Below are 26,164 nucleotides of genomic sequence, written 5' to 3' on the forward strand. Positions count from 1 at the left end.
GAAGGAAATTGCTCCGAGTTACGAGGCGGAAAGTGAAGGGAGGCGGCCTGAGCCCTATCTGACCCTGCACCCCAATGCTGTCAGTCTCCCAGGTCTCTCTTGCTAATTAAAGAGGCTCCTCTGGATGAATAGCAAACCCATAAATAGTTTCTAAACCCACACTCGACACCCCACAGCTTCTCTGAGGTGACAGAAGGTCTAAACGTGGGACTTAGGACCAGGGGAGAAAAGTGTAACGTGTGGAGGAATTAAAGAACAACCAAGTCCACGTATAATTAAGCTCAGTTATGTGGGTGCCAGACAGTCCCATGGGAGGTGCTGGGGCGTACGGCGGGGGGGGGGGAAGGACCCCGCGGAGGAAGAGTCTGAAGGACTGTAGGTGTTCGAGAGGCCAGAGGGAAGAGACCTGCAGCTGACGGCTGAGATGGGGTAGAGGAATTAGCCGGCCTTAACGGGAACACACATATAAACAATAAACCACCACGAGCAGGGCTTATGATACCAATGCAAGTGATTTCTTGGAAAATGCACTTAAACCCGAAGTACCTGTGTTAATTGTTAGATGGGCGGCTCCATTTCCATTTGACCTGTGCAGAATCACTCAAATTGAAAAGAATTCCCAAAGTAAAGTAGAAATTCCCAGCGGACTCCGGGGATGGAAATCACCCTTTTGAAATCAGAGATCAGTTTCCTTTCGAGATTGGTACAGTATTTCTGGGAAAGGCCTCCGCTTTTGTGGTGTATTTTTATTTTTTGCCTTCGGGCAGTGGTGCTGATGTTATCTGAACAGTGTCAATATTTTTTTCCATTCAGTATGCGATTTTAATAGGTTTCCTACATTCCTGTGTACTTTTTATCTGGTTTGGAGGAGTGCTATGAATTCAGCAATGCCACTCGTGGGAACGGATTTTCAATTTAATGTTGTAAGTAAATGGGAAAAATACCGTATGCTTTGCAGCTGTTTCAGGAGCACATCTCTTCCCCAAATAGATGATTCTGCAGAAGAGTCTGATTTTCTCAGCTACTTTGTGTTGTTAAGTTATGGAGATGAACTTCTAAATGGACTTCCGGGGTTGGGGGGCGCTTCCTGCTGGTCCCGGCAGCCTACAGATCGCGTCCTCTGTCTCTCTTCTAGCTCTGTGTCCGGACTTTGCCCTCACACGGTTGTTGGTTTAAAGAATACTGCTCCCTCTGTGTGTTCTTCCACCTTTTAATAGCGTCATTGGGATGGAGTCAAGGCGGTGAGACAGCTTTGTATAATATCATTCATTCTTTGATCGGACTGTGTGTTATCCATTTATAAGCTGTGTGTCAGGCTCTCTGCGAGGCCCTGGGGGTGCTAAGATAAGGAAGACATAGTCCTTATGGGGAGAGGACACTTCAAGGAAAGATGCTGGGCCGCGGAAGTGCTTGGTGTGTTCAGGAAGCTCAACCCAGTCCGGGATTTCAGGGATTTTGAGTGCGCCATGGGGAAAGCTGGGGGGAAACTTCTCTCCATTTCCAAGGGGTTAGGGCTACAGTCATCCCAGTTTACAGATTGCATGGGTCTTAGGAGTCACGGGGTAGTAGCTCCCAGTTAAATGCTTCTTTCTCAAGCAGGAGCATTTACAGTTCCGGTGGCTGTGTTTTCAGCAAGGACAGAGCATCACCCTCCCACCCTGAACTCCAGGCGTGACCCCGAGGTTCACTGTGACCCTCGACTTTCTTTGTCGATTCCGGGACAGGAGGCATGGCAGGCAGCCCATTGGTCACCTGAGAGCTTTGCTCAGATGCTTTCACCCCACCCACCCACCCCCCACTGGCAGGAAGGCCTGGGAGTACAGTAACCTGTTTGGGGTGGCCAGCAAGGAGCAGTTGGGCCAAGCCTCTTGCAGAACGGGAAAGGTATTAGCTGGAGGTCATTTCTATTAAATAAAAGCTTGGCTGTGGGAATCAGATCCAGCTCAACAGCACAAAAGGTGACGCAGCTGCTGTGGCTGGCCCTTTGTTTTGGGATAGGGAGGGGTCCTCAGGCAGCTGCTTCCCCTCAAGTATATCCAGATTGTCCATTACCGGTCATGCTACCTTTGATCACCTGGTTAAGGTATTTTCATCAGGTCCCTCCACTGCAAAGGTACCTTCTTTAAATTCATAATTAATGAGGGGGCTGGATGTTGTACTTGGAGACCAGCAACTTTTTGTCCCATGGTTTTGGCAGCCGTGGTCCAGCCTTAATCAGTTATTATACTGACGGTTGCAAAATGGTGATTTTCTAGTTCTGTAATTGCTTCAACGTTCAGTAGCTGGCATTCATCTGAAAGAAAAGCTTTCCCTTTATGTCCCCCTACAGTTTTTTTAAGTAGCAATTTGAGGTCACTATTTCTTTTTTAGTGTCTTTTTAAAATGTTCAAATTGTTCAAAATATGGCCAGCGGGAGCCGCTTCGTGCTGGCTCTGCGTCCCCTTGACATGACCCGTCCATCTCTTCAGTACTTCCTTTCTTTCTGGAGCCGCCTTTCTCTGAGGAACACTGGGTTTTTTTTAAATGGGAATGATGATAAGAATCAAAGTCGGGGTTCTGGGGTGCTTGGGGCTCCCAGGATGCTACTGCCCTAAGCGCTTCCAGTAGACAGAGGCAGGTGTTTTTTATGACCTCCCACTGCTGCCTCTGGCTCTGATCCTGGACCGGAGTTCTTCTCCACCTTTCCCAGTCCTCACTGATTCTCCGTCCTCCCTCAGTAAGACCCCTGGTCCCCAGTGATGCCAGCATGCCCATTTGTTTGCCCTGCCCCACATCGCGTGCAGCAGTTTCGGAATCAGTATAGCAACACCTCTACCAAGAAGGAGCCTACTCCATAAAGCTCAAGAACTTATTGCCATTTTAAATAAAGCCTCAGGCGATGCGCCGTCGAGGGTGTGTAGTCAGAACGCTGGTACCTGGACTAAATGTTCTCCTGTGTAGCCATGTTGCCCGTTTGGTACGTGGCACCTTCCCGGTCATACTCAGCCTCCTCCGTGATGTGACAAACCGAAAGGACGCTGATCCTGACGGGATGTAATAGAAAGTACACACTGTCATGCGCCCGTCCAGTATTGGAGCCAAAACTGTATTACCCGAATCTAACGAGGGAAAAAAAAAAAACTAGACAAATCCAGATATTGGGACATTCTGCTTGGTAACCGACTGGGACTTTTCAAAAATGTTATTATTGTGAAGAACAAAAACCGTCAAGGGGACTGTTCTTGACTAAAGGAAACTAAAGAGACCTGATAATCGAGCAGAATCTGTGACCCAAGAAAGTAACAATTCTAAGGGACGTCCGGGGAGCAGGGCAGAAATCCGAATCTGGACCACCCTTTAGATAGTGGTTTTGGATCCACACGACGTTTCTGGGTGGTCATGGCAATGTGGCTATGGGGGAGATGCTGAACTAGTTGAGGGGCGATTTTCCCTGATGTCTGAAACTCACTTCCAAATGGTTCAGCAAACACAAAACGCTGAAAGTACGCGTGAAATACACACGCACACACAAGCCCGTGTGGCGAAGGTTAATCACTAGTGAAAATTTTCAGATCAGCCAAACCTCCAAAAAGTTGAGCTCTCTTAGGTTGGAGCTTCCTGTTCTGGTGGGTACAGCCCTTAAACGCCCTCTGTAGAAATCCCTGTGGGCTGGAAGGAAGCCCCAGACGAACCAACCTCCGAGCTCCTGACGGGGATGCCAGTAGCCAGCCGGTCGGAACACGGTCAGCCGCTGTGGGAAAGGGGGACGTAGTGCACACCACGGGAGCCGCGGGTGCTGCCGGAGGGCCTGGGTCCTATGAGAGGAGAAACCAGGGCTTGTTGAGCCCCTGCCACCTCCCAAGCCCTGGTTGGATGCTTTCCTGTTATCACGACGACCCCTCCGGAAGAGTGCTCTCATCCTTGTCGTCATTCTGTCCCACAGACACAGGCTGCGAGAGCTTGTGTGACCTGCCCAGGTCCCCGGCTGCTGAATGGAGGCCATCCTGACGCTGGTGCCCAGGCCCACGCCTCCCACCCCCTTACCCTGCCGGCTCCTGGCTCTGGCCGAGGGCAGATGTGTGCCCGTCGCAACTCCCTCCCCTTACTACAGATAGGCCCACACCGTGTGGCTACAGTGTTGGCCATTTCGTGTTTCCATCCTCCAGTGAACAGGTGAGGCTACCCTGAGCTGGCCCTTGGCACTGTCGTCATGACCCCCAGAACCCCCTTTTCCAGGGTTTAGATAACAGCTGGCGATAAAAATGGCAGCAGGGAACCCAGCCGAACTCCTCCCTGCCTCAGGGTGGAGACCTGAAATGGGCAAGAAGGATGGAAACGAACACCCGTCAAGATGTGTGCCAACCGATCGTGCAGGAGTGGGCCAGACGCGACGGCTGTGTCCTTTCTCAGCCTGCCTCGCCGTCGCGGCCTCACCCTTGCTCTCGAATTCTCAGTCTTGGAAGAAGCCATCTCTAGCTTGGCCGGGGCTTAACATCCAGGCACAGCCTTTGCAAAAGAAAACAGGAACTGCCTTGGAGCTAAAAGCACCTAGCAGCATGCTTGTCCCAGAGGAGTGCTTGCACGCTGCCACATTCAGATGCATGGGCTTCCAGCTGACCACTGGTGTGTTTTCCATGGATTTATCTACTCTGTCTTCTTCCTTGGTTGGCCATTTCTAAATATCTGGTGCCGTACGTCTGTGGGACCCCTTCAGCAGCCGGTACCTTGCCTGCCTCTGCAGTCTGGTCCCTTCCGTGCCCCGCCCCCCACCCCTTGGCACTCCGCATTCGCATCGTGAAGAAAAGCTACGTGCCGTTTCCCCAGGGGGCAGGCTGGTTCCCACCTGCTCACCTTTGCTTGTGCTGTTTACCTTGCTCCATCAGGAGTACTGTTTAACCCTCAGCCCCAGTTCCCTTCATGAAGCCCCTCCTACCATTCTGTGCCCCGCCTACAATGGCCCAGTTTCTCCGCACGCCCCTTTCTAACATTTATTTTGTGGTTTTATGTTTATCTGCCTGCTGATCTCTTGCTACCAGACCATTAGCCCTTTGAGGTCCGAGACGGCGTCTTATCTCCTGTACCCAGTGCCCTGAATTTGTGTCTAAGAGATGGGTGTTGAGCAGAGGTTGATGATGTTAGAAGAACCCAGCGAGCACAGCGTAGAAAAGACCCAGCTCTATACTGTGCTGCTACCTCCCAAGTCCAAAGCCACTCTTCCCATTGTAGCCCTGTATCTGGATCACATGGAAATGATCCTGTTTTAGCCAAATTCATAAAGCCACGTGACTCTTGGGCTCCTTCAGAGAGACACACATCCACCAAGAAAGAGGTTGCACGTTCCCCGGGGACGTGTCATCATTGACATCCTGACCTGTCTGTGGCAGAGCTGTCAGGTGTGTACTAACTAGCAGCGTGTCTTCCTTGGATTGTCCCTCGTGCAGGGCTCTCTGTGCAGTGATTTGAACATAGCTTGCTATACTGAGTGCACTGGGTGCTTGTGGGAAGCAGCAAGACCAGGATGAGGGGCAAAGGGTCGCCCGTGTCATTTCCTGAAGGCAAGAGCACCCTGGTCTCCAAGCTCAGTGACATGGCTTCTTTCTCCTGCTTGTAAACTGTGGTGGTTTAGCTGTGGATGGCAAGTCCCCTCCCCATTGCATCCTTGCCAGAGCACTTAGATCTCAAATGCCCACCTCCTAAAACCTCGCGGGGAGCGGAATCTTCACCCTGTGCCGGGTCTCTGGCCTGAGGGTCCTGCCACACTGTACGTCTGCCCGTTGAATCTCTCTCCGCCTGGCAGTTTTGTCGAGTCGGTGGTGGCCCAGTGGTGCACGAACAGCTTGCTTATTTCACCAGATTAAACGTTTTACATCCAAGATACTTGGCCCCCAGTCTTGCCTCTTTCGGAATTAATTTAGTCTCACATTAGGTTTGATGCACGTGGTCGCCTTGGGAAGGTCTGAAGTGTTGGCAGATGGGCTCAGTCGGAGAAAGGTCCCAAAGGTAATAAGAACATCCAGATTCTTGTAAAACTGTGGGTGAGGCGATAAGAGGCTTTTCCAGGTGGAAATCTCTTAGCCCCGACGTGGGAAGTTCAGTGAATGTTTATCTTCAGCTTTGTATTCTCAGATTCAAGACTGTGGTAGAACAAGAGACAGAGGGCCGCGGGGAATGGCTTGCTGTTATGCTGTCTTTCTCTCTGAGGACCGCCGTCTTCCAGAAGCAAATACTAATGCCAGTCCCCTGTTGGCCCGAGGCCTCCAGTAGCCCCTGACGAGTTCGCCCCCAAGAGAGTCAGCTCTGAGCCCATCTCTGGTGACCAGGAGTGTAGGGGAGAGTTGCTGGTCTGGGACAGTTGAACCCTTTCCCTGCCGGCTAAGCAGGTGTCACACGTGATGCTCCGCCATCGCGTTCCTGGTGGGGAAGCCTAGCGAAGGCCACGCCCCCGCGAAGATGGGGCTCCCTCCGCGGAGCCAGCAAGAGCACGTCCCGCCCACAACCTCGCGTAGAGCTGATAGAAAGAAGGTTGGTTTCACTGGGCCTTGGCTCTTGAGGGTTTGGCTGCTTCAGGGTGGGGAGAAAAAAAGAGAACCAGCGAACATTTTTGTCTGTGTCTGCCACGCTGCGTGAATGCTTATGATTTTATTAGCAACTGCCTGGGAGCCAGGCCTCATGTAATTTAATTTAATCTCCTCGGTTATTTTCAGCTCAGCTCAGTCTGTTTTCAGCACGGATGAGGGCAAGTCATCAGGTGGAGGGGGGCGGCCGAGGGAGGGGCAGGAGGAGGTACCTTCCACCCCACCACACACACAGCCCCAGTTACGCAGGCTTAAGCCTCCCTTCGTGGAGACGGGTCCCCAGACCAAGATCTGGTTCCCACCAGGCTCCTCTGGGGTCTCATCACCTTGTTCCTCTGAGTAGAGAAATGTTCTGTCAGCCCGGGGAGAGGCGCGGCACAGAGGAGGTGGTAATTATGCAGCCAGAAGTGCACATGGGGCGGTTCTCTCTGGTGCCGGCAGCGAGCCCAGGAATGACACCGTCCCCTCTCCCTCTGGCTGCCTGCGCTTACCGATGTGCTGCTGTAGCCCTTTCTCTCTGCGGTACTTTGATGCTCTGCGATTGGAAATTTGGGAGGCGGGATGCCAGGGTTCTCCCAGTTTGTTGCGTTTCGTCTCAGTCCCTGTGTTAGACAGAAGCTCCCTCCTCCACGCCAGGTGCACAAAGCCCGACGCTGCTCCGTACGCAGCCCGCCACACCCACCCCAGACGCCAGCGTCCGGTTCCCTAAGAGCGGAGCCTGCGCGCGGCTTGTGAGTGAGCTCTCCAGGGTGATTCCCATGCACAGTAACGCTGGAGAACTGCGGCCCTGGGTGTTTCTAGTCTCGGAGTAGATTCCATTTTCTTATAACAAAGCAGGGGTTGGGGGTGGGATGAATTGGGAGATCGGGAGTGACATCGATACACTAATATATATAAAATAGAAAACTAATAAGAGCCTGCCGTACGGCACGGGAGCTCCACTTCGCTGTACGGTAGAAACTAACACAACATTGTGAAACAGCTCTGCCCCAATAAAAACAATTTAAGTGCAATGTAGAGACAGTAAAACACAGTTTGAGAAAAGGTCAGTGGGTTTGTCCACCTGCCGTGTTTCTAGATCCTGAGACACTTTCATTTTTATGACTTTTCAATAGAGAAAAATTTCTCCGTCAAACTGAACAGCTGAAGTGTTGAAAAGGGCAGAGAAAGGCTCTTCTCCGATTTCTAGTGCAGTCGGCAACACAAGAGGTCGAAACGGTCAGCTGGCAAAGTATACAGGCCCAGGGAGGGGTACTGCAAGATCAGGAGACTAACAGGAAAATAAAAAATAAGTAAATAAACCAAAAAACGATGCCCGCACGTTTGGGATGGGGTTGGGGGGCGGGGAGTTATTACGATCAGAGCCCTCCACGCCCCCAAACAGACGCACATGTGGAAACGCAGCAGGTCTAAAGGCAGGAGCGAGTGTTGGGAGGGGGGTAGCGGCTGACTCTGGCCTTTCCTCCTAAGGCTCCACGGCTCACCCAGAGGCGGCCCCGCCCCAGCCCCTGGAGGCCAATTCCAGGGTAGTCCTGACTGACTAATACACCAGGATGCCGGTTAATTTACAGTGTCCACGTGTCTGTCGGCTTGATCAGAGCAGTCTCTCCAGTGTAGTCAAGATACCCAGAAGGCAACTCGTAATGAACCCGTTTTATTGATTCGCCGTGTGAAACACTGTCCCGTAGACTGTGAACGGCAGAAACCCCCTGGGGAGGGGCCTTCTTTCCCAGTAGACAGACGTCAGGGGGCTCAGGACACTGCCAAGTGAACGTGGAATTATAACGAGGGAACTGGGTAAACGTTTCATGGCATCGGGCTGAGATGTAACATTTATCTCGGGACAGAGGCAGCTGTGCTCCTGGGGCCAGAGGCCCTTGAGGTTGAATAGACGCTTCTCTGTGGGCCTTTCCGCAGGCGTCCCTGGTGTTTGCCTCGGCACCTCGGCTTTCTCTGTCTTATTTGAACGTATTCATGCTGCAGCAGCCGGTCCTACACGTCTGGGAACCTTCTGTCTTCTCAGGGGACTTTGCCAAGCTCTCCTCTGATCCAGTGTTGAAAGAGCCTGGAGTTCGTTGATATCCAAAGATGACCTGTGCTCCCCTCAGCGCTTTGTTTCTGAGGGACAAGAAATCACTTCATTTTTAGCTCCGAAATGCTACAAGTCCCTTTATCCTAATTCTTCGCAGAATTATCTTCCCCCAGTCCGATTCTGTCTTTCCAGATGATCTGTATGAAGTACCTCCGAGTAGTAGAGGAGGAGTGTTGAGCTCGACTTCAGACCTGTGGCCGCACCTGCAGCCTCTCTCCCAGCCCTTCCCCACCCCAGCTCTCGGGGGTCAGGGGAGCCTCCAAACCTATGTGCAGGATTTTGTATCTGCATTCTGGGAGGGAGAGCGGCCACAGCTGTCATCTTCCCCATGGTGTCCTGTGACCCCCCCTCCCATATTTAGGAATGATTTCCAGGATGAAGGGCAATGGGAAAGAAGCAGCACTTAAAGCGTTTGGAGAAACAAAGTTTTCCCCCCAGATTTCTCACCCAGCCAAACTGCCGTTCGTCGCACATATTCTCATCTATGCGAGGGCTCAGAAGATACACCACCCACGTGCCTCTCCTGAAAACAAGTTATTTAAAGCCCAGCTAAAGAGGACTGCAAGATGAGGGGGAAGCAAAATTTCAAGTTCCGGAACGGGAAGGTCACAGTACATAAGGATAAAGCAGTAGCATTAACATCGGTTGGACATCTTGATGCGAAAAATACGAAAACTATAAATCATATAAAAATCGTAACAATGATTAGGAATCCCAAAATCTAGACAATTTTATGGTAACAAAGATGGAAAATGGGATGGGTGGGGATACGTGAGGGATGAGGTAGGAGAACGCAGCACGCACAAGTCTTCAGACACGGGAGGGAGGTGGGCAGAAGGTCCTGTCTTACTCTTTGACGGTCAGAGAAATGTAGAATTTTTTAAGTGGGGCTGAATCTTTAAGACGGTCATCAGTAGAATTAAAGCAAGATTTATAGTTTCTAAAATTTCTGGAAAAGATTAAGGCAAACGAAGCACCGTATGACAGGACTGAAAACAGCGAATAAGGAGGCGAAAGAGTGATCGGTAACAGAAGTGGGCAGAGGCCGTTCAGAATCGAGGTTAAGAATGTGCTGGAATCCCCCTCTCCCCACTAGCTGGTAACCCGTGCCAGGTACCCCTGAATCCCTCTCAGTCTCAGCTTCCCCGTCTACAAACCGTGGATTCCAATTAGGGTTATTATGGGGGTTTTAATATGTCCAAAGTTCTGAACATTTCGTCAGACACAGACTTGTGCTTAAAATACAGTTTTAGGGCTTCCCTGGTGGCGCAGTGGATGAGAGTCCGCCTGCCGATGCAGGGGACGCGGGTTCATGCCCCGGTCCAGGAGGATCCCACATGCCGCGGAGCGGCTGGGCCCGTGAGCCATAGCCGCTGAGCCTGCGCGTCCGGAGCCTGTGCTCCGCAACGGGAGACGCCACACAGTGAGAGGCCCGCGTACCGAAAAAAAAAAAAAAAAAAAATAGTTTTAAACTTCCCGTAGTTTTCAGATTAAAAAAAAAAAATCAGCTATACATACTTCTATTAATGGAATTTGAACCTTGTAGGAGAGGAGAAAACTCTTTCTCTTTCTACCCTTGCGGCTTCTCGGCTGGGGCTCTGTAACGAAAGACAAATTAACAAGAGAAAAACAAACCCATTTCTTTAATGTAAATGTTACATGACACAGGGGCCTCCATAAGGCAATAAAGACCCAAAGAAACTGTTAAACCGGAGTGTTTTTGTACCAGGTTTAATGAAAAGTGGAAAGTCGTGGAAAACTAAAGGACGGAGGAGATGATCGCAGAGCAGTGAGCTGGGGGGGGGGGGGTGCTTCGTGAGGCCTGTCCGCTCGCATCCCTCCCAGTCATTCACCGGCTGGAGATAAGGATGCCCCTCTCCTCCAGGTCTGGGGAAGGCGCTTCTCACATGAGGGTCTGAAGACCTGCTTCACGGGAGACGGGAAAGGTCAGCATCCCCTTCCTGCACCTGCCGTTTCTCAGATTCCTCCAGCTGAAAGTGTGCAGTCTGCCAAGGTGTCCTCTTTTGGGGGTGGGGTGTCCTGAACCCCATCAGCATAAAGCAAAATGACCCATGAACACTAAGAATAAAGAATGGACAAATTTATCAGGCGAACAGAAAAAGGGCAGCTGAAGTGGAATTGCCCTGAGTCAGGAAACGAGGCACCTGGATGCAAAAGGCTGTATTTCAAAACGCGTTGGAAATCTCGAGCAATTGAAAGTGCAGGCTTGTTGCAGGAATTCCCAGGAAGTTGAATGTGACAAAAGAGATGGCCTGATATCAACAAGCAGAAGCCACTTGATCCAGGGGAGGAGGGATGGCTCATTTCACGAATGCTGTTGGGAAAGTTGTCTAAACATTTGGAAGAAAAAAGGAAATTAGATCTTGCCTCACACTGTACACCAAAATAAATTTCCAATGGATTTAAAAGTTGAATATAAAAAAAGAAACAAAATAATTAAAGAAAACATAAGTTAATATTTGGCTAACCTCAGAAAAGGCAAGGATTTTCTGAAGGTGAAAGAAATGGAAGCAATAAAAAAGGAAATTTTTGACAGATTTAACTGTACAAAAACTTAAGCTGCTGTGTTTCTAGAAGCATGAAATCTAAATGGAGTTTGCAGCAAACATGACAAAGGGCTGTTACCATTCCTTCGTGTCTGAAGAACTCTTCTGACCTGGTAGGAAAATTCTTTAACACCCTATAGGAAACTTGAACAAGGAGGAAATCAAAGAAAAAGAAACACTAATGGCCGAATAACATAGCAGGGGAAAAAAGTCAAACCTCAAAAATAACCAAGGAAGCCAAAATTACGGTGTTATTTTAAACTTCTGTCCCCACAAAAAAGAAATATTAATGGCCAGATAACCGTTTCGGGGGGGGGGGAGTTAAACTTCAAAAATGAAGGAGCCACGGTTACAGGGTTTTTGTTAATTTTTATCCCCCCGCCCTTCGTAAGACCTCGGTATGACTTCGGGGAGTGACGTGGCAATACGTGTCAGGGTCTCGAGTGATTTTACTCCCTTTGATCCACTTCTGATAATAATAACGTAGCCTGAGGAGGAAACCGAATTCAGATGGATATTTAAGCATGAAGATGAGCTGTTGCCATGTTATTATACAAAGGTGAAGAACTTTAGCTATATAGATGGCCTGAAACAGGGAATTGATCAAATACATTATGATATAGCTGGAAAATGGGGTGTCAGGCATTTAAAATGCTTTCAAAACAGGCCTTGTTATGTTATAAAGGCAGTTTCTCGAACTGTGTTCGTAGATAGGAATTCTATAAAAATAAATATTTCAGTATAGATGGATGCAGAGCAAGGAGCCCAGCAGTAACTGTGCCAGCAGTGGCGCTCCTCTACAGTGGAAGGATCGGTGATGTTAATTTTCTTCTTTATACTTTCATGTATTTCAGTTTTTGAATGATGAGTATATCCATTCTTCTCATAATAAGGAAAATAAGTGTTTCTTAAAACCTTCTGACGTTGTTTATACAGAATCATTTGGGGCTCTCATAACCTAGAAAATATTATTTCTCTCACAACCAGATTCCATTTCCTTTGGGAACATCGGGGTTATAGAACTTCAATAGCAGTTATTTTCCACTAACCGGAAGAAGGAAAGTAGTGAAATACTTACGATTCTTTTCCAAGGACAAAAAGTTGCTTTTTCTCTTCTCACACCAAACTCCTCTAGGTTCTCTTTCATAAGTTTTACGGGATTTTGGTTGAAGAGTTGCTGACTCGAGTTTCCTGGCATTGAATGCCACTGGATTTCCTGGGACAGAAATTACATTCTTACCACCAAATAGTGAGTCTCACCAATGAAACAGAACATTCAGTGAATGGGTCCTGAAGTGGGAGATAGTGGGAGATAGTGAGGGTCCCAGAATCCGGATGTATGTACCAGTGGGGGAGGGCTGAGCAGCTGTATTTTTAGTGAAGCTCATTTTTCTTGCCTTTGTCTTTGGCCATAATGGAAGCAAATAGGACAAAACATATGGGGCACATTTTCTTAACATGGAAGAGATCAGATCCGGAATTCTGCGGACTTTGACACAGACAGTGTCAGCGGACTTGACGCATTGTAATTAGATCAGATGGGGCAAAGCAAACAGCACCAGGAGCCCAGTTTGTTCACAGAATCACAGTTTTGACTGTTACCCAGTCACAAATGGCTCATTGTGGCTGATGACACCTTTGCATTTTATTCCTGAAATCCAGAGATGTTCTGCACGCGAATGGCCCTTTCCCGAGTGTAAGTGGTCCTTTCCGGTATGTTTCCCCTGAAATCTGGGGCCATGTCATGTCCTTTAGCCTTTGTGGCTCAGTGACCCTTTCTTCAGAGCAGTTAACGTTTTCTGAAAAGTGCCCGCCTCCTTTTGGCCCGGCTTTATTCTCCACTGAAAAGACCTGTGAGGTTTTTCCTTGTCCGAGAGTCCCTCCAGATGGACGCGTTATGAACTGCAGCCCAGAGAAGCGGCGTTTACCAGTGTTCCAGAGCCTGCTTTAGCTTCTCAGCCCAACGAGGATCCCCGGGGCTTTCGCAGGTTGTGCTGACCAGGTGAGGGGGACACCCAGGTGGGGCCTGGTGCAGCCCCTGCTCTCGAGTTGCTACGAAGTCTGTGGAGATGAAGCTCCGGTGGGCCGGGTGGGCGGGGGAGGGAAGGTCCGAGAAGATGGGTGTGGTGCCCAGGTCAGGGCTGTAGCCCTGGGAGGGATGGATGGAGCGTGGACCCCGGGTGGCCCAGGGGACAGGGGTGGCGTGGAGATTCGACGATTTAGGAAACAGTTACTGAGCGTGTGTCGCGGAGCTCCTCTAGGCAGTAGGGCTTCAGAATCATTAGGAGCAAAATGACGGGCCTCCTCGGCGCGGAGGGAGTGTCATGGCGGGGTTAGCGGTAAGCGTGATGGGTTGGGACCGGGGCCAGCTCCAGTCTTGCCACCTTCACCAGGTGAATGTGGAACCGGGTGTGGAGTGTCCCTAAGACTGAGATAGAAATGTTAAAGTAAACAACAGAGAATGGAGGCTGTGGACCTCTTTTCTACGTTGGGAGCCTCAAAACTGCCGTGTCACTCAAGCTGTGATTGAAGATCTCTCTGTCCCGATTCGTTCGTGAGGGAGTGACGTAGCTTTTGTGTGTCCTCGCTAAAGCGCCCTAGTGACCGGTCCCACGAGTCCCCATCAGCTCCCCATCCAGCAAGTGCCCATCCTTCACTGTTGGAGGAATGACCTTCTTCCGCCAGGTCAAGCTCGGCCACTAGGGGCACCCGTGAGTTCATGGAGAACCGCGCGGCCCGTGGGCAGCCTTCCCCACCAAGGCCTCCCTCCCGTCCAGGAGCGGCCCCAGCCCGTCCTCACTGCCCATCGCGAGGGCTGCTCCGGACCCCTGCCCGCCCCCGGCAAAGTAGGAGTCCCCCCAGAGGGACACTCCCTCTCCCTTAGACGCAGGTCCTGAAGGGTGTGGAGAAAGGAAGGTCCCTCTGTCCTTGGGGCACTGGCTCTGAAGGCATCCAGCAAGGATCCCCAACCCGGGGCCCACGGGTGCCCGAAAATTGTCATAAGACTGTAATCCTGTGTTCAGGGAGCTTGTGGCTTAAAGAGAAGGAAGACGGGCCCAGGGTGCTGTCAGGTGGCCGTGTCACCCGGCACCGTGGACACCCGTGTGCGCCAGGGAGGACTCGGGCGCTTTCGCCCTCTGCGCCCGCCCCTCGTGCCAGCCGAGCCTGCCCTCGCCCTGCCTCCGCGGCGACCTCCTGGGCCACCCGACGGCCTGTGGCCTGGAGGGTCCCGGCCCTTCCCGGGGCCCCGAGCTCCACCTGGGACCTGCCCACACCGGCTGGGGCTCATCCCCCCGACGGCTCAAGGAGCTCAGATCCCGGCCTGGCACCTGTCTAGCCCGCTGCTGGACAGCTTGGCCGCCCCCCGAAACAGCTCGTGCGAAGGACGTTCGGTACATCCTGTTCCGGAAGCAATCTGTCACCCACCAGTCTCCCCAGCAGAATTTGCCACGAGTTCTGACTTCTGGTGCAGAACTGACAGACTCTGAGGCACGGCTTCTCCTCTTGCAGCATCGTCAGTGGAGGCCCGAAGGAGAGGCAGAAACAAGCCTTGGGAACAGGGTGTCCTTCCTAGTTCCGTGACCGGGGAAGGAGCTGTCTGGTGGGGCTGGGCTTCGGAGCTTCTCGGCCTGGTGGGAGGGCTTTTCCCCTTTTTCTATCTGATGCAGCCCATCGGTGCTTGAGACGCTCCTGAACGAGGCCCCCGTGGGCTGCCGGGAGGGAGACTTTCTCAGCAGGACAAGCCCTCAGCTCTGCGAGCCCAGCCCGATGGAGTGGGAAGCCCAGGGGCCTGTCTGTGCTGGTCGCTCCTCCAGTGGACCCGCTGGTTTGCATCCAGGACTGACGAGCACACATTCCTTTAAAATTCCCTCTTCCAGAGAAGCCGTTGCCTGATCCCAGAATGGCCCCATTGATGCCTTGTCACGCTCTGTTTGCACTTGGGTGTGACCGGGCTGGGGGGAGGGGTTGGCAAATTGCAGCAGGTCAGGGCCCCCAGGAGGCTGCAAATCCGGTTTGTCTAGGAGAGCAGACTCCTGTGCAGACCTAGAAGCCTCCTGCAGCCTGGGCGGGGAGGAAGCAGGCATGAGTACACGTGAGAGGGGTCGGCTCCCGAGGTTCTAGGACAGGACGTGAGAAACAGAGGACAGAGGTGAACTCTGGTTCCTGTTAGGGGACACGCTGTCTCTCCTCAGCCCCAGCCCAGGACCCTCCCAAGCTTTAGGACGAGGTCAGAGTTCACAGGGCTCAGGAGGGGCCAGAAGGGCCCAGAGGCTCCTCTCCCGCGTCAGTCTCCCCTCAGACATTCGCTGTGTCGGTGGTGGTGGTGGGGCTTGGCTCCGTGTCAGGGATCCATGAACTGTGGCTTGAGGGCCGGATCTGGCCCACAGCCTGTTTCTTTTAAATAAAGCTTTATTGGCACACAGCATCGTTCCTGCGAGTGGATGGGCAGAGCTTCCCCTCTGGCCTCCTCAGTGTCATGAGCTCTGGATGCTTTCGGGCCCCAAGTCTTGGGGACACTGTGGTCTTGGTCCAGGCGCTGGCCTGTCAGTTCTTAGGCTGATGTCAGCCTGTCCCAGAGGCCCAGCGTACTAAGTGATTTTAGAATTGTACCCTGGAAACCACTGCACTCACATCTTTTAATCCGGTGCCACGGCCGCCTTAGCTAAGGTCAAGGCACCAAAGCAGAAACGGAGTCGTACAGCTTTACTGTCCTTCCCACCAGCCCCTCTGGGCCACGTCCACAGCTCGACCTAAGTGTGTTCACTTCCTCCACGCTCGGCTGCCTCCCTCCTTCCAGTGGAGGCCTCTGTGGTCTCTGCTTCCTCCCCATCGTCTGGGAGAAGCCGAGGCCAATTTTACTACCTCTCCCCTGGGACTTGGTCTGGACCGAGTCAGTTTTATCCAATAACAAGGGAAAGCTGGCTTTTACACAATCGCTAGCCATCCTCGGCGTGGCCGCCGGTTGGCTTTGTGTAGCAAACAGGTTGTAACACCTCTCTCTGCCTCTGAGTCCCCGTCTACAGGTGGCCTTGCGGCAGCGTAAAGAGCTCACACCAGCGCCTGCCGCGCAGTGGTCTCCCCAGGAACGCGGTCCCTTCCCATCGCCGCCATGTCCACTAGCTTCCTGGGAAGCAGAGAGTCAGGGACCAGCTGCACCCTGCATGCCATGTGGTCAAGGCCAGCCGTTCTCCATGGAGAAATGACAGACCACACACACCCCCAGACCCATTTCCGCCTTCTCGCTAAAGGCGAATCTCTTAGGAATGAAATAACCCATCAGATCTCTCTGTCGTTAAACTTACACTCAAGTGCGATCGTATTTTTATAAGGAATTAACTTACAGGTCTAGAGCTCTCTGGAAGAAGGTGCTGTGGCTGTCTGATAATTCTCAGAACTAATGCTCTATGTTTGAGGACATGGCTCATGGATTTGGGAGCTCCGTCACTCTGCTGCCTGATGGCAGACGACCCCAGGATCACGTGTCCACAGACGCTGACCCTTTGCCAGTTTTCTGCCCTTGCCTGTCCCCCCGGCATGTTTGCACGCACATCTCTTTTGCTCTTGGTAACTTTAAAGGAAGAAGAGTTTGTGGGAGGTTTCTGGTAGTGTCGGAAAACATAACTTTTGCTTTTCCGTGCTGTGGGGTAGGATTATAGCATCTCGTTTACTCTTGCCTTTGCTGTGGAGCGAGGTTGGAGGTGGCAGGGGCTCACAGGGTCCGCACACACTCCACAGGCCTGACGTTCACAGCAAGTCCCCGTTCTGAACCTTTGTGCTCGTTGTTGGCTTTTTAAGCAGATGCCACGAGCAAGCGTGCTCTTAGAGGGAGGAAAGAAGGCGCTGAAAGCAGAGAATTATTTTCTAAAGCAGAACAGATCATTTGAAGGGCTGCGTGGTCCTTGAATCGGAAGGCACCTCTTCGGGCATCACCGGTGTCCCCGCCCAGATGTGAACTCTGTGATGGACAAGGTCGCTGTGCGTCAGTGACGACCAGTCCAGTCCGCGGGCACCGGGGATGCAGCTGTGTCCTCGACCAAACTTCCACTTTGTAAGCCTTCAGAGCCTCCCCTTGCCCCGTGCCCGGCCGGAGTGCCCGAAGGTGACCTCAGCGTGAGGTTAAAACCCCCAGGGAGGCAGGCAGGTGGGACGGGGGGCTCTAGGTGGGTTCGGGGGTGTTGGCTTTTATGTTAGGTGACGGGGATGAGCTCGGGGGTGTCTGATGTATTGTCACACTTGATAATTTACGCTGCATATATTCTTGGGATCAAGAGACCATCTGGACCATTCTCTGAATGGATCAAGGATTGCATGGAATTGGGGTTTTGTTTTTTGGGTTTTTTTTTAATCCCAAGCTATTTTGGAACAATTAAGAGCTGACTATTGAACTTTGGCCTGACCCCGAGGTCTGGAAACTCCATGCTCTATGAACTGTCCTTTTAGTAAGCTTGGTGTCTTTACCCTGAGGAGACAGCCCTGCTTCCTGGATTGGACAGGAGGGCCAGGTGGCAGTGGTGGTGGTGACGATGATGTTAGAGGTAGCAAACACTGTGTAACACGAGCAGTGATGGCCAGTGCTCAGGCCACAGCTCACACACGCCAGGTCCCCTTCTCTATACTTTGCATGTATTAGCTCACTTAATCTTCACAGCAACCCTGTGACACAGACACTGTTATGGTTCCTGTTTTGCAGATGAACAAGCTGAGAAGTGGGGTAACTTGTCCCGAGTCACACAGCTAATCAGCATTAGAGCAAGGATTTGAAGCCAGCTGCCCACGCTCCTGGCCGCTAAGTTATCCTGCCCTGAGCGGTCAGCCACCATCTGCAGCCTCTGTCCCGCACGGTGAACCTGACCGTCGCTGTGCATCCTCAGCTGGGCCTCAGGCAGCCCCTGGCTACGAGCCTGTGGGCGTGGCTCGCCTCCCTGAGAGAGCCTGGCGGCCACCCCTCCTGCCCACTGTCCTGCATCCTCACCTCCGCTTCCCCATCAGGCAGGTGCTTGGCAAAACCCCTGGCTCCCCTCCTAAGCGTTGGCTGTTCCGTCTACGCTGGGACACCTCCGAGGTAGACTCCCCGGTCTGGCGAGGGCTGTCCGGTCCAGAGCTCATGTGAGCCTCCCCCCATACGCCTGGACACTTAATTCAAAACTCACATGTCCCGGGCTCGCCTGGCCACCTACATCAGGCATCTCTGGGGCACCGTGGAGGTGTTCCTCGATCTCCATCGTCTTATTTAAATGGATTTTGTCCAGAAGGGATCTCTTAACATTATCAGGAAATTATATAAACTTTCATCCCCAGGCTGCTTTTTCTCAAGGCTGGGCTTGACATCCAATCCTTTCAAAATAGGCACCTCAAGCCAAAAGATGGTCATATAATTATATTCTGTATTTCTGTTAAAGTTCTAGAATGACAACAGACTTCCATTCTGAAAAGCGAATGCCAAGGCCTCACACGGTTCTTCACAGCATAAGCTCTCAGGCCAGCTTCTGAACGTCTAAACATTCGGGGTTGTGTTCTCTCCCAGAAACTTCCATCAACAACAACAAGGATCATAATCACTATTGGGTTCTTACCGTGTGCCTGGCACTGTTCCGAGCACTCTACATGTAGGAACGTATATAATTCTCATAATTTCCCAGATGAGGAGACCAAGGCGTGGGAAGGTTAAGTCTGTTGCCAGGGTTACACGGCCACAGAGCAGCAGAGCCAGAACCCAAACACAGGCGGCCTGGTCCCCGAGCCCACACTCCCAGCAGGTGGGACCCCGAGCTGGTGGCTCCCAAGCCCGATTCAGGTGTCCGGGCAGGGGGGCTGTTCCCCGCTACACTAAGAAATTGAAATGTGGACCCACCGTCTACTTGGGTGACAGTTGGAATGGATGACTGTTTTCAACTTAAATGATAGTATTTCAGTAGGAAGCTCACAGCTTTAATCCCATCAAGACTTTAGCTCATCACCATCCAGAAGACATAGGCCGTAGATGGCTGTGTGTGCCGGCCGTCAGGACCCTCGCTCTTGGATGGAAAAGCCGGGGCCCACACTCATTCTGCACCTGGCAGGACTCTTGGCAGCCTTGACGGTTCCTCGTTAGTTCATCTGGGATGCAGCCTCCGTGTTAGACGTTCCGGAGCTTTGTTCTGCCTTTTAAAAAGCGTCTGGTTCTCATTCCAGCGATCAGGTGGAGAGAAGCTTTGGCCCTTCCATTCTCCGTGGGAGAACTTCATTTCTATGCTCAAAGTTTTCGTCTTTTGTGATACTCGGGTTGCTGTTTTATTCTGCGTTGCGTTAAAACCTCCGTGAGCTTGGGGGAATTCTCAGGTGGCCAGGGCCCCTGGAGACCTCCTACCTCACTGAAGATTTTGAAATTGTGCGCAGAGGGATGAGGCCGAAACACCGCGTCTGGGGCGTCGTATGTGCTCACGTCGTGCAGTCTTTTTTTTTCCTCCACCATTTTCCAAGTTGCCAACAGTATAAGGCATTTTATATACGTTATTTCATTCTCACAACAATCCTGTACCTCTGGAAATATGCCCCTGTTCACTTTTCTAGATGAAGAAACAGAGGCTCGTGAGCTTAAGTTTCCAGTACTTGGGGTTACACAGTGGAGGTGGGCTTTGGAAGCAGGTCGGCTGAGCTCCAGATCCTGGGGTGCGTACTTGCTTCTGTCTGTCCCCTGCCAGCTGGATGACGTTAGGCACTGTCTCACGGGGAAGAATCCTTGGAGGGCGTGAGTGGTGTACGAGAAACACACGGCCGGCTTCTCTGTGGCTTGTCGCCCTGAGGCAGCTCGCTGCCCCTCAGACCATTAGAGTACGGTCCCACCTGTCACCTTCCTGTGCCAAGGCTTCCAGGCAAGGAAGGTGACGGCACTCAGCGTGTCCCCGGTCGTTCGGGCAGCGCTCGTCTGTGGCTTCTGCCATTAGGGCTCTGCCCGGAGACCCAGTGTCTTTAGCACCCTTCCATCCCCCTCTATCCCTGCCCACTGCCAACGCTAGCACCTTCTTCTGAAATTCTTCCAAACCCCTCATTTAACAATCAAACTAAGCTGACCATCTGTGCTAACGGGCTGGAGCAGTGGTCCGCCAGCTTTCCCACAGAATCACCCGGAGGCTTGGTAAACACAGGTCACCTGACCGCACCCCCCTGCCCAAGTTCTGACTCAGCCGGTGATGCTGACATTGCTGGTCCAGGAGCTGCACTGTGAAAGTCGCTGGCCTAGAGATCCTGGTCCCAGGTGGATGTGTCCCCATGGCATCCGGCTCACCAGGGGCCCCGATGATGGGAGATTTCAGCCACGTTGGGGAAGAGGGTGAGGAAGACATCGGTGTGCGGGCTCCGGCCTCTGTCCCTTCTTATCAGAGTGATGGATGATTGACGGGCAGGGGCTTCAGCCCTCGCACTGTCACGAGCCTCCGCCAGCTGCACCTCTGAGCCTGCCTTCCTCTGAGGGAGAAGCAGCCTTTCCTCCTCGTTATTTTGCGTTTGCATACGAGTGCTTCTTCATCTAGACTATATGTTGGGGTCACCTGGAGTCTTAGGAAGCGCTTCAGAGTCTGAAATTCTGGAGTGGGGCCTGTGAGTCTGTGTGTCTCCTCGGTGCCCAGGTGCCGCCCCAGGTGCTGCTGGAAGGTGGGCCTGCCCTTGGTGTCAGGCTGCAGCCCCTGTGAGGCACCTCCTGCGTTACTGCCTGTGCACTGGTAGCTCTAGCCGCTGCTGCACAAGGGTTCACCTGGAGAGCGTCTAAAAGCTTGCCCCCGCCCCGACTAGAGATTCTGAGTTAGTTGTGAGCGTTGGAATTTTCAACCCCCTCCCACGCGATCCTAACGTACAGTCAGTTTAGAAACCACCAGCCTTTGCAGAGGAAAGAGGTGACTGCCAGGAGTTCAAGTGCTGCTGGACCATAGACTAGTCTGCCGGTGGCTTGGGTGGGGAGGCGGGCCATTCCCCCAGAGGGGGCTGCCAGTGACCCCTGGGGATCTCACTACGATGCAGATGCTGCTTCACAGGTTTGGGGTGTGACCCAGGTGTCACAGGTGCTGCTGGACCAGGCTGGTGCCGCGTCTCAAGGCTTGACCACAGGGGCCTCCCCAACACCCGTTACCCCTGGCAGGGGTGGCGGGGGGCAGCTCCTCTCGTGTTGAGGGTCCGAGGCTCTGGATCCAAACCTCCTCTCCTTTCAACGCCATCTTGACGTCTCTCGATCAGCTGGGTCCTGACTCAGGACGCCCGGCAACAAGGGTCTGTTCTAGTTTTGTAACATTGGATCTTTCTTCCTTCTCTCTTCACAGTACGAGATGCAAAAAATCTCATCCCTATGGATCCAAATGGGCTTTCAGATCCTTACGTGAAGCTGAAGCTTATTCCTGACCCCAAGAACGAAAGCAAACAAAAAACCAAAACCATCCGTTCCACACTGAACCCCCAGTGGAATGAGTCCTTTACGTTGTAAGTTGAATCCTCTCTTCCTGATGGCTTTCCTCCCTCACATTGTTAGCAGTGATGAGCTGGGCTTTATAAACGTCTTTAAACATTGTTTCATCCCTAAGCCTTTCTCCTGTGGCAGCTAGAGAGGTAGTGTGGTCACCCCTGTCTGATGGATAGAAACTCGGTTTACCAAGACTTACGTGACGCAGGCCCCAAATTACCATCAGTAACTTCTGTGCAAAAAAATTCTTCTACGTTACAGATGATATAAAAATGTATAGTGTGTCCCACCTCTTGATGGACTTAGGGTTTTTTTTAAGGGTTACAAGAGGGTGTAGGTAAGAGTTTAAACAATAATTTTAAAAACATGGAGTAAGTGAGTACCATAGAAGCTGCTGTTGCCACTGAAATGGGAAGATTATCCTTATGTCTCAGCAGGGAAGACTTCCTGGAGAAGGTGCCATTTAAAGTGGATGTGAAAGGAATGTGAGGATTTCAGAGGTGGAGATGGGAGGAGGGAAGGAAGGGAGGAGGGGGTGGCCTAAGCAAGTCAGGGGCAAGAAAGCACTGAGTGCAGCTGAGCACAGCAAGAGGTCCTCTTTGTAGAGGAGAACACAGGAAGCATTTGTGCACAACCAGAAGGTAGCTCTGTCTAGGATATAGATCAGAGGCTGTCCAGCTTTGCTCTGTGAAGGGCTGGATGGTAAATAGTTTAGACCTTATGGGTCATACAGTCTCTGTTGCAGGTACACAGCTATGCTGTTCTAGGTTCAAAGCAGCCATAGACAATATGTGTCTCGTCAAACGGCCATGACTGTATTCCAATAAAACTTTATTTACAAAAGCAAGCAGTGGGCCTGATTTGGCCCTTGGCTCATAGTTTGCTAACCCCTAGTCTAGAGCCTCGTTAGCCAAGGGGCTGGTACTTTGTTGATGATGGAGAACCCCAGGAAGAGAATTGAATACAAGATTCTTTTGAATCTCAGGCTCAGATCATGAGCATGTGACATGTCCCCCAAAATCATGATCAAGATAACCGTGTGTGTGTGTGTGTGTGTGTGTGTTCTTTCGTAGCAAATTAAAACCTTCGGATAAAGACCGACGACTGTCCGTAGAGATCTGGGACTGGGATCGAACAACCAGGAACGACTTCATGGGGTCCCTTTCCTTCGGAGTCTCGGAGCTGATGAAGATGCCGGCCAGTGGATGGTGAGGAAGCCCGAGCGTGTCTGTGTGAGCCAGGGGTTAATTGTCTGGAAATATTAGCACAACTAGAGATTCCGGAAACGGGCCGGTTTAAGTCCAGAGTGACTGTTGATCACCAAGTTACCTGGGTACCATCTCCCCGGGGGATGCATTTCAGAAACAGCTGGACTAGAGCCTTGGGGTGCGGGTGAGCCTGGGTGGTACCAGCATGGGGCTCAGCCCCTCCTCCCCCCTGTCTCTGAAAGGTACAAGCTGCTGAACCAAGAGGAGGGTGAGTACTACAACGTGCCCATTCCAGAAGGCGACGAGGAAGGCAACGCGGAGCTGAGGCAGAAGTTCGAGGTGAGGAGACAGCGCGGCGGCTTGACCACCTTTCCGCGTAGAAAGCTCCGCTCCAGGAAGGGCCAGGTGTTTGTGATCCCGTGTCTGGAAGGCAGACCGTCATTTAAATGCTACTCTTGTGCTTTATGTAAAGCGTAAATGTTGCGCGATCACCTTCCTTTGCAAGCTGTTGACATTCTGTGGCTTTGATCGTTTAGAGACAGGAGATTGGAAACAGCCCAGAAGTGAGTGTGGCTGGTTCCTGTTTAAGGAATCGGTTTGGCGTCAGCGGGGAGACGGCCCGGGTCTAGCCTCCTCCAGGTGGGCAGGAAGTCACCTGGGCCTTAACCTGGGAGGCTGTTCAGGTGTCATTATCAGGCCAGAAGCTTAATTTTCACTGCAGATCACTGGGAAGGGCAGGTCCTTCTCATCCTCCCCCTGGGTGCGTGTCTGCCTCTGTCCCGGTTTTGTCACCTGCCACCCCGACTTCCCTCTCTCTCCTCCTGTCAATCCCTGCTTCTCACTACTTAGCAGACGTCTCGGCCTTTCATGAACGTTCTTTCCTCCAGGCATCCGCCTTATGTTCCAAGTCACAGCTTTTCATTTTTCCCTGTTTCTCTAATCACCTGTGCGCTGGCTGTTGGAGGGATTCATTCTAGCAGCCCACGGAGTCTCTGTACCTGGCCCGTCCCTAGGGAAGTTTTCCCTTCCTCGGGCTCATTAGGATGCCCTGCAGAAGCGCACGCGTGCACACACGCGTCTGCACAGAGACCTGCCATTGGCACTAACGGGACGATGCTCTCGTGCGCCATCGGCGCTAACGGGACGATGCTCTCGTGCGCCATCGGCGCTAACGGGACGATGCTCTCGTGTGCCTCCTCTTCTTGCCGTGGCTTTCTTCTTCCAAGTAAAATCCTGTCCCAGAGACGCATACAGGTCATATCCAGAGAGACTGGGTTCCGAAGGACGTAAAACACAAAAATGTTCAAAGTGCTTTGTCACCGATACCTGGTTTGCCTGTTGATGGCAAACACTTAAGGGCAGGGGCTGCGAGCCTGGGTGCCCTTGGGAGCGTAAAGGGGTGAAATCGGTCCCCGAGAATATAAGTAAACGGCGGTGACGGCGGGCGGGACAGCGGGATGCGGTGCGCGCGCAGGCGGCACCCCCACCCCGGGCCCCAGCCGACGGCGGCCGAGCTCGAAGCGGGTCACGTGCTGCCGGATCTTCCAGTGCTTCCGGGGAAGCCACAAGGCCAGGTTTTCACGCGGCGCATGTTCTGATTCAATCTAGCATCAGCAGCCAATTAAAGGTTGAACTTTGTGTTAGTCAAACATGTATCTGTTGCCTTAGACGCAGGGAGGATCCAGCCAGTGAGAACCAGCTTGTAATCTGTGCCCTCAAGAAACAGAGATGAAGTTCGCTGCGAAGAGGCTTACATAGCTGGAAGCATGGGGTGCAGGTGCAGGCTTACATAGCTGGAAGCATGGGGTACAGGTGCAGGCTTACATAGCTGGAAGCATGGGGTGCAGGCTTACATAGCTAGAAGCATGGGGTGCAGGCTTACATAGCTGGAAGCATGGGGTGCAGGTGCGGGCTTACATAGCTGGAAGCATGGGGTGCAGGTGCAGGCTTACATAGCTGGAAGCATGGGGTGCAGGTGCGGGCTTACATAGCTAGAAGCATGGGGTGCAGGTGCGGGCTTACGTAGCTAGAAGCATGGGGTGCAGGCTTACGTAGCTAGAAGCATGGGGTGCAGGCTTACATAGCTGGAAGCATGGGGTGCAGGCTTACATAGCTGGAAGCATGGGGTGCAGGCTTACATAGCTGGAAGCATGGGGTGCAGGTGCAGGCTTACATAGCTGGAAGCATTCAAGTGCAAGGCCGCCCGCTAGGGTCTGGGGGCGCTTCAGGCGCCTCTGCGAGGCGTGGCTCTTGTCTGATTGCTTCTTCCTTCCCGTCACCATCCCCCCGCTCCCCGCCACAGGAGCACAGGTGCCTGGAACGCTGCCAGGAGGGCTGCTTCCCTGACCCCATGCCCCCCGCCCCCTGAGAAGGGAACCCTTCTAGAGAGAGTGTCGGGACGGAGGGGAACCCAGGGGCTAAGGAGACCCTGCCTGCGTCCCGCGTGGGGTGCAGGTGCAGGTCACCGGCCGTGGGGCTCAGGGCCATGGGAGGTGCGGGGCGCACCTGGGGGAGGAGGGTGCTCGGGCCTCGCGGTGGCGTCGCTCGTGGTAACGTCTGAGGCTTCTCTTTGCTGGTGGAAAAACACTGATGCACGTCTCAGGCTTCATTTCTGTGGCTTCCTGGTGAGTGACCTTCCAGTTTTTCTGGGCGGTGAGTTTAGCTTTTTACAAAGGTCAGCGTTCCAAACTCAAAACAAAAACAAAACAACCCGGGCTAGAGGGCTTGAGGCTGGAGGGCAGCGTTTCTCTCCGGGGGCGGGTTAGGGGCTGTGTGCGTTGAGCCTGGCGCTGTTCAACGCCTCGGCTCTGGGGGTGTGAACGTCACGGACCCGGCGGTGGCGTCGCGGGCTTTGCTGAAGGGCCTCCCCCGTCCAGCTCTGTGAGCGCTGTGCCCGGGGCGCCTGGTGGACCACGCTCCAGCCTTTCCTCTCAGCGCCCCCCGGCTGTGTCCCCAGGCTTTGCCAGTCACCGCGGCTCACTTAGAGCATTTGTAAGGCGCTCTGCAAGAGGCTGCGCGGGAAGCCGCTTGCCAGCATCACCGAGATGCTGAGAGTCTGGGGACCCCTCTCGTGCGGCCATTCAGACTGGGCAGATCGGATTCTAGGCAGGGCCTCGATTGTCCAGTGGTGGGGTCTGGAAATGGGGAAGTTGCAGGGTTTCCCCAGCACCAGCCTGCTGTGAGCCAGGCTGTGAAAGCCAGGTCCACGTTGCAGCAGCCCTGGGTGGCAGCCAGCCTGCCCGAACGGGCCCCAGTGGCATCAGGCTGTGAGTTAGGACGCTGCCTCTGGACGCCCCTGTTTCGTCCCTCTCAGCCCC

At 52.8% G+C, this 26,164-nt stretch overlaps 1 protein-coding gene and 1 long non-coding RNA gene across 7 annotated transcripts in view; one reads left to right on the forward strand and one right to left on the reverse strand.

Annotated features, from left to right (window-relative positions):
• PRKCA (protein kinase C alpha) overlaps positions 1-26,164 on the forward strand; it is a 363,722-nt gene that overhangs the window by 267,547 nt on the left and 70,011 nt on the right. For all 6 annotated transcript variants that reach the window (XM_073797022.1, XM_073797020.1, XM_019938642.3 and 3 more), the window contains 3 exons: positions 21,503-21,659; positions 22,713-22,847; positions 23,090-23,186. In XM_073797022.1, coding sequence (XP_073653123.1) covers positions 21,503-21,659; positions 22,713-22,847; positions 23,090-23,186 — 389 coding nt within the window. The remainder of the gene's footprint in view (positions 1-21,502; positions 21,660-22,712; positions 22,848-23,089; positions 23,187-26,164) is intronic.
• Positions 10,096-15,130, reverse strand: LOC117309640 (uncharacterized). Its single transcript, XR_004523949.2, has 3 exons — positions 14,640-15,130; positions 12,292-13,641; positions 10,096-10,997 (listed from the first exon to the last, which is right to left on the reverse strand). It is a non-coding gene; the product is annotated as an uncharacterized lncRNA (long non-coding RNA).

The sequence above is a fragment of the Tursiops truncatus genome, chromosome 20 (genome assembly GCF_011762595.2).
Source record: "Tursiops truncatus isolate mTurTru1 chromosome 20, mTurTru1.mat.Y, whole genome shotgun sequence".
Taxonomy (NCBI): domain Eukaryota; kingdom Metazoa; phylum Chordata; class Mammalia; order Artiodactyla; family Delphinidae; genus Tursiops; species Tursiops truncatus.